Raw genomic sequence first — 8,603 nt, forward strand, 5'->3', positions numbered from 1 at the left:
GGCATTATTTACACCCGTAATGCTCTTTAAAAATAAAAACATAAAACGATTCGGGAAAGAGACGTTTGCTGTTCTAATTAATGACAGTGTTACTGCGTCAAAGAAGTTCCAGTTAGAGTCTGGGATAGCTTTAACGTATTAAAAGTAAGCAGCATTAATCTGTTTTTGTCTAAAGAGATTCCAGCTGATCATCGTTTTCTCCCCAAAATAGACATTTTACAGAGTCTAGGACGTTGATTACCGACAGATGAAGGGTTTGCGCTTTAAATGTGATTAATAATAAAATATAAAGAGTTGAAAATTAAAGAGAATAATTTAATTTGAAAAAGGAATAACAAGTAAAACTATTGTATGCTGTTTGTTGCGTTGAATTTTGTATTATGATACAGCTGTTGTGTTGCCATATTGTTGAAGCAAAAGAGTGGCTTCTGAATTTGTGTGTTGAGCCTGAAAATTTCTGTGGCATGGTTGCCAGATTAAAGGACAGAGCAGTCAAAAGTGTTGATTTCATCGTGTTGGGTAGGGGGACCGAGTCCTTGGCAGTCTTTTCTCCTCGTTAAAGAATCCCCCCTTGCCCCCCTTCCCCCCTCCTCCCTCTTGCTGAAGCCTGAGTATCAAATTCACATGCAGGCCGGGCTAATAATAGCTGCCTGCAGCTGAGGGAGAGACTGAACAGTAGCTCTGATTTTTCATTTTAAAATCTGTAACAGAGCGGTTTGCAGTTAATAAATTGATTAGGGAATAAAATCTAATGGTACATTCTTTGATTTGGCTTAACATAAGAATTGGTTTGTACTGAAAATAAAGCATCTAAGTTAAATTGCCTGTGTTTTAAGACACTGGAGATATGATACAATGAAACATTAAAGTTAAGTTGTCTGTGCCCTATAAGACACTAAAGTTATGATAAAATAGAGAAAAGGTGACATGTGTGTTTAGTAAGAATTAAACTAAGAAAGAATATGGGTTTATTAAGCTGTGAGGACATGCATTATTTAGACTAAGTATGCATAAGTATTCTTGAAACTATGTAAAAAAAAAAACCTTACAGAGGTTTTTCAGTTTTTAGACAAAAGAAGCAACAGTGAAGTTCTTTCCACTAATGTGTAACTATTTGTTTCTCAATTGGGATTTGAAAGCTGTATAGAAGCGTTAAATTACCTTGTCACCTGATATTTGAAACATAGTTCTCTGAAACATGTGTGAAAACGTGAGTGTATGTTGTTCATGTGATTGAAAGAGGATGAAAATGTCTGTTTTGTTTGTAAAAATGTTCAGTGTTTAAGTAAAAATGATCTCTTAAATCTAGTAAGAATCATTGAAGTGTGATTTGCCATATTTTATTTCCAAAAGGAACCAAAACAGAATCTTTGATTTTGTAGGTCTAATAAAGAGCTAGATTGAATTGTTAGAAAAGGGTTAGACCTGTTGAGATTAACTAAAAAGAATTAAGTTAATAAGTGATTTTAATTAAGGTTTACATCTGAGTAGGCTAAAAAGTGTGCTCTAAATTACAGTAAACCTTGTGGTTTTTGGGGTAAGTAATAAAATCTTTTGAATAACATCGTGATTAATTTAAGAGTAAGAGATTTTGTGAGCAACAGTTTTGAAGGTTTGAGAATCCCTTGGTTCTATGATAAATGTGTAACATTTCTTTTTTCTCTTCCAGAAGCTGTTTAACTGAGACAGTCACTGGAAAAAATAATTACAGTACACTAAAAAGTGAAGGTTTAGCATCTGGTTTGTAGAGTTAAAAAAAAAAAAAAAAAAAAAATCCCCTGACAGGATGGTAAGAGCTACTATTGAAAAAGAATTCACTATTGATAAAAGATTATCTATAAAAACCATTCTAGAAGAAATTATTATGCTTGCAATTGGTTTTGGGGCACTAAAATTCGAAGGTTGTCACAGGCCACAGTACTTTTTCTCTGCCCAAAGAAGAAGAGAAGAACACAAAATGTATTTAATATCAAGAAAGAAGGAAAGAAAGTATAAAGACGAAAAGACAAGTTGCCTGGCATTACCGATGCCGTAAAAAGACAAAAGACAAAAAGATATATAAGAAAAATGGACTGAAATGCAAAAAAGACATTTAGCTGAGGACTGCTCTGCTCAGCTCAGAACAGTTCCAGTTGCAGTATGGTCCTGGAGCCAACAGTCTGACTGGAGCCAACGCATACCGGCAGAGATTGCTCTGCCAATGCCAGACTGAACTACAAAAATGGAGGCGTGTAAGCACGTGGCTAAGTAACACCGTGCCAAAAGTGACATTCAATGCCCTGTGTGTGGACTACAGGATGGGAGAAAATACAAGGATGGCAAGTAATATGTGCCATAATGACATTGCTGACTTCTGCCTTGTGTTATAGGAAAGAAAGAGACATTGAAGGAGCCGATGTGATGGGTTTCCTTTGCTTCTGAACTGAAAAAGTGGACATTCCATCTGTAAAAGGAGGGTGGAATCAACTGCTCCACTTAAAAAAAAAAGTGCAAGTACTTAAATTGTGAAAATTTTCTGATTAATGGTGTTTCCCCTACATTTAGATTTGTGCAAGCAAGTGGAATAGGTCTGTTTTGGACATAAACTAATCTAGTTATGCCTTTAAGACAACATAAGATTTTGTAAAGAAAAGAGATGTAAGATTAAAAGTTTAAAGGACTATTTTGATAACTAATAGGTTTCCCCTTTTATGCATTGAAGAAAAGCATGTTTAGGGTTATTTCCAAATAAAAAATACAACTAGTGTTTACCGTTTTCAAATCAATAAAAGATTGTGTTGTTGCTTTCTCAGCAAAAAAAGAAAGCAAGCATGACCAGAGGTTTAACACTTGAATGTTTTTTTTTCAGACAGAGATTAGTGTTTTAAATATTCCCAAGTAAAAAAGTTTAAAGATAACAAAGTTAATAAAGGATACATTTTCCCAAGTGAAGTTGTATTAAGGATAAATAATGAAATAGTTGTTGATTAAGTAGGATTTTGAACCAATCTCATTCTCACACTTTCAGAATACCTGAGTTTTTTTTTTTTTAAAGGGTTGCTCTTTACATTTTACCGATTCAAGAAATTGGATTTTTTGAAAAAGGGTTAGCATTCTAAATGTATAAACCGTTTTGGGGTTATTGTTAAGGGGGCTGGGAAAAGCCACGCTTGTTGTTCCTGTTTGAATACAATTGCTCACACAAAGTGAGCATCTTATTTTTAGCTGAATTTTTAACTTGATATGCTCCTTTTTGTGTTTCAAATAGGAATTTGAAAAAGGAGGGAGAGGTTGAGAGAGCACATTAAATTAAAAATAATAGAAGTACATGGTAAAGAGTTTAAGAAAGCACATTAATTAAACATAATATAAGTAAATGTTAAAGAAAGGTAATAATTACAATATTATGAGAAGCCCACATAGAGAAAGCACTATACAAACAAAGTAAGTTTAAAAAGAGAGAATGATCAAAATACTTAATATCCATTTAAGTTAATAAGTAAGTTATAAGTAATTTATTTAGGGTTCAGGATCAACACTCTATTAAAATAAAGTAAGAACAAAACATACTTGTAGTGTTGTTGTTAATGTCATAATCCATAGCTGTTCCAAAAAGTATTACTGCATAGTTGACATCAAGTGTGATTAGATTACACGTTTGTGTATTGATACAGTAAACCTAGGTTACAAAATTAAGTAAAACAAACACAAACTCCCCAGAACTGAGAAGTTATTTAGAAGTTTGTGTCAGGTAGGATTCTTTCCCTATCTGTCTTTTCTCTGTCTATATCTATTTCTCCGATGGCCTCGATAAAACCAAGGTGCAGAACCTGATTCCTGCTGTGAACGATTGGGGAAATATCGTGCTGTAATCTGATGCTAAGCTACGCTCTCAACTCGTGCTATCAGCGTGATGTCACTGCCGTGTCCAAGTCGTGATGTCACAGGACAACTGACAGCCGAAACCTAGGGGGGTCGCTTTTCGCCTCTACACAGCCCAACCCAATCCCAGCCAGAAACCGGGGGTCGTCAACTCGTCCCATCCAGCTCTGTCCAGACAACTACACAGCCAGCAGGAGGGTGCCACCTGTCGCCTGGAGGAGCAACTCGACACCGGTCGAATCCAGTTGCAAAGTCATCAATACCCATATGCACCAAGGCCTGGGTGCACCTCTGGGCTTCCCCACAGCCTCCCCATAGTTGAAATGGGGGGGGGGGCTGTTGCGTTTGTGCCTTTCCGCACAGAAAGAATTGCCTGTTTAAGCAATTCTAAAAATATGCTCGTGTCGTTTCTCGCGAAGGCGCGGGTGTTTTGCGGGACTGGCCAAATCAGTCCGAAGAACGAAGACTGAAAGACAATTGTGAAAGTCATTATATGCTGTTCAATTATTGTTATTGTTGTTGAATTTTAAGAGGGTCTAATAGCAGGGCTCAACAATAAGGATTGCCCAACGTCCCGGGGCAAGTAAAACGCCACGTCGGGCAAGTAACTATGACAACCCACTTGCCCGTCCGGGCAAGTGGAGGACTCGAAGCAAAAAAAAAAAATATATATATATATATATATATATATATATATATATAAATATTTTTTTATGATCATCATCGATAAAGTTATTATGTTGCCCCCTCCCCTTGCCCACGTCGGATAATGCTTGTAATGCTTGGTGTATTATTTGAATGTGGCTTCGGCCAATCAAAATCGCGATCGCGAGACTGCCAGCAGGAAGCGGGCCCGCTGTTGATGAAGAACTCGGACCGACATGGCTGCGTATGAGCTCAAGCGTAAACGAACTTTTCAAGCATCCTGGAAGAAGGATTTCCCCTGGGTTATACTCAAGGATGTAGAGGAATCACCGAATATGTTCTGCGAGGTCTGCCTCAAGTTCCCGTCAACGGCGGATAAAAGCGGTTCGTTTTTTAAAGGAACGTCCTCTTTCAGAAAGCAGATGCTGGACTGTCACGAAAAAAGCAAACAGCATCTTGCTTGCATGGCAGCTCAGCGGGCTGCTGATAACCCGTCCTCCGGTGCCTTGCCGGTTCTTTTTACTAAACAGAACGCGGAGGCAAATCTGGTTATTACGAAGCTGATGACTACAGCTTATCACATCACGAAGACCGGACAACCATTCACCGTGTACCCCAGTGTGATTACTCTTCAACAGAAGAACGGGGTTGGGCTGGGTACACAGTACCACACTGACATGGCTTGCCGACGGTGAGTAGTTAATTTATCAGCGTTATGTAAAGTTGCTCTATTGTAATTAGTCAGTCAAACTCGCAGCAAAAATAAACTGAGAAGCAACCGTGTTATGAAATGCATAGCTACAGCCCACTTTTGATCATGGTTTTTGAGGCTACATCCAAATGGGCCCGTTGTGAATTTATTTATATATCAAATGTATTGCTACGTTTGAGCCTGGGCTCCTCATTAATCCAGCGGAGCAGTTTAGAGCTGCTGCTTTCCCCGTTTTATTTTGAAAATCCGGATCTCCAGAAAAGTGCAGACAGTTATTACATTTTTATTTTATATTTATATATAAAATATATATATATACACACACACACACACACACACACTAGTTGTGTAATTATGTGATTAGAGTTATGTTATGGTGCTTAGGTTCAAGGTGTGTGTGTGTATGTGGCTTTGATTTTGAAAGCAAAATGTTGTGAGTGACAGCCATCAAATTATAGTAAGATTCATGAACGCTATCCATTTTGTCTCTCTTAAGGTTTGCTATGGTCATATTTGATGACCTTTGGGATCCATTTTTGAGCCTCCTAAAGGCCAAAAAGTTATTCAGTGTCCTGGCAGACGCTGCCACTGATGTGAGCACCCGTGACCTCGAGGGGGTGTACGTCAGGATGCTGCAAAACGGGGAGCCCCAAAACTTTTTTTTGGCAGTAGAGGAACTACAGCAGGCTACTGCAGTTGGGCACCTTGCAGCTCTTAATGCGGGTAAGCTGAAACTCATTGGACATAACCTTTGTTCATAAACATAAATAGATGTAAATATGTTAAATGGTAGTTTAAAAAAAATACTTTATTAACTTGTCACTCTCTACAGTATTTCAGAAAGTTGGCCTCCCAGAGTGGAAGGAGCGGTTAGTCGGCTTTGGATCGGATGGAGCCCCAGTGATGGTCGGGAGGCGAGGGGGGGTCTCTACTCTACTCCGGGAAGAAGTCCCCCACCTCATCAACATCCAGTGCCTTGCCCATGGACTAGAACTGGCAGCCATGGACGCCATAAACGGGGATGAGAGAATGAAGAAAGTAAGTCACAGCACTGAATTAATTTATTTGAAATGAATGTGTGTTTAACACAGTATTTTTTTATTGCCTATAGTTATTTTGTCCTATTCATGCAGGTGACTGATCTCCTCAAAGGCCTCTACAAACAATATCATTATTCGCCGAAAGCCTGGAGAGAGCTTAAAGCACTGAGCGAGGTCCTCCAGCAGAAGATCTGGAAGCCGACCAATCTGGGGGGAACAAGGTGGCTCCCACATATTGAAAAAGCTCTTAAGACCCTCATGAAGGACTATCCTGTTGTGTTGGCACACATGGAAAACACAATTGAGACGAGGCAAGTTGTTTTTCTGAAGCAATATTTTCCTTAAATTTGTATAATCATTACTGAGTTATATTCTCACTGAACAACAATACGCTGTTTGTGTTTATTCCAGATCTGCCAGTGCAGACATGATCGGGAGAGCCAAACAGTGTGTACAGATCCTGAAGGACTACAGCCGCCTCCTGTTTGTGGTCCTGGTGCAGGATATCCTGCATGTTTTGAGCTGGTCAGTTTACTTATTACTTTTTCCTCTGTATACTTTTGAGTGAATAGTAAAGTGTAGTATTAGTAAGTCTTATCAAATAGGTGACATTGTAATCCATTACAGTTTAAGTCTGAAGCTTCAGGAGGACGGTGTTACACTCCCCACGGCCATACAGGCCTTTGAGACGACACTGCTCATGCTTACAAGCATGCACACAACAGCCGGAGAGAGCCTTGAAACCTTTCTGCAGGAGTCAGCAGAGGGCCAGTTTCATGCAATTCAGCTACAGAGCTTTAACCAGGAGAGCAGGGATAGATTTAACAGGTAGTAAATTAAAGAGAGAAAATAAGAACAGTTCAATTAGCCTGTTGTTCATAAAAGGGCTCATTTAGTTGTGTTTACTGTGTTAAATGTTTTAATTGAACAGTGTCCCTGCCTATAAAACAAAATTAAAAAAGACATCTTATGTTGTTAGATTGAAGAGCCAACTCCTTGACGAGGTCATCCAAAGCCTGAAGAGCCGGTTCAAGAGCTTGGAGTCTGACAAAATCCTTCAGGCGGCTGCAAGGTTGGTGGACCCAAGGGAGTGGCCCACAGAGGTGGCAGAGCTGGCCAGCTTTGGAGCGGACCATCTACATGTGATCACAGAACACTTTGCAGAGATACTGGATAGAGCGGGCTGTGACAGGAGTCAGGCAAGACACCAAGAGTGGCCCAGTGCCAAAGTGGTCATAAAAGCGCTGCCCCAGGCTCAACAAAGCAAGGTATGGGCAGACTTTTTTAAAGATCCTGACAGGCTACAGAGCTTCCCCAACCTGCTGATGGTGGTTGAGCTAATCCTCGTGCTCCCACTCTCCACTGCTGCCTGTGAGCGTGGCTTCAGTGCAATGAAACGCATAAAAACAGACTGGCGTAGCAGCCTTGCCGTTGATATGCTGTGGAAACTGCTATACATTAGCATCGAGGGGCCAGCAGTTGCAAACTTCAATGCGGAACGTGTTGTAGGACGATGGCTGTCAGCAGGTCAGAGGGCACGTCGGGTGTGAGAGGATTATTAGTTGTTTTTTTAGATGTCAGTGATTCTTGAGAAGTGGGACAAAACAGGGTGCAATGTTGAAAAAATACAAACCCTATGTTTCTGCAAATTACTGTAAAATGTAATGTAATGTAAAATATTCTAAAACTACACTTATCAGAGCCTGTCTGACTCTAATGTACTCTGCAGAGGTAGAATTTGACAAGAGGTCCTTCAAAGTGACAGCTGCCCCTTATTTCGCCTGATTTTATTAAATTTTACATAATGAAATGTCTTGACGGTGTTGACTTACAGTAAAGTGGTCCCACCACTTAGAATCCTTATAAAACATGAATGTCTTGTAGAAAAATGTTTTTTTATTGATATGAGAGATTATTTGTGTGTTGCTTTTGATGAAAAAAACTCTTTAATCATTTAAGTACATTTTTAATAGGTTTTGTAGCATATGAAAGATTGAAACCTTCTCTGAGGACACATGTTTTGTAAGTCGTGAGAAGATAACAAGTGTCATATATTTGACATAAAAAATATCAAATTAAATTTAAGGGGATAATTGTGCTCCACACAATCTATTGTTAAGAATCATAACATAACGTTACATATGGAAGACAGCCTTTTGTCCCGGTTCTCAAGAATCACTGATGTAATAATATATTACGAGTGCCAAAGTTTAAAATATGGGTTAAAACCTCAAAAATAAAAAATACAAATGTTCCAACAATGTCAGATGCATTCATACATTGTAAATAAAGATCAAATATAACAATTTACTTCAGTCTTTGTCGTTATTTGATAACCACTAATA

At 38.9% G+C, this 8,603-nt stretch overlaps 1 protein-coding gene across 1 annotated transcript; it reads left to right on the plus strand.

The window, feature by feature from the left end:
- Positions 1–4,742: 4,742 nt before the first annotated feature.
- On the plus strand, positions 4,743–7,808 carry LOC307257923 (zinc finger protein 862-like; the record flags this gene model as incomplete). The annotated part of the gene is made up of 7 exons (XM_080037285.1): positions 4,743–5,197; positions 5,715–5,941; positions 6,051–6,256; positions 6,352–6,569; positions 6,670–6,783; positions 6,886–7,086; positions 7,238–7,808. The coding sequence occupies 7 exons, from the start codon at positions 4,743–4,745 to the stop codon at positions 7,806–7,808; spliced, it is 1,992 nt and encodes a 663-aa protein (XP_079893411.1).
- Between the last annotated feature and the right edge of the window lie 795 nt (positions 7,809–8,603).

The sequence above is a fragment of the Ammodytes marinus genome, assembly GCF_949987685.1.
Source record: "Ammodytes marinus genome assembly, chromosome: 11".
NCBI classification, from domain to species: Eukaryota; Metazoa; Chordata; class Actinopteri; order Uranoscopiformes; family Ammodytidae; genus Ammodytes; species Ammodytes marinus.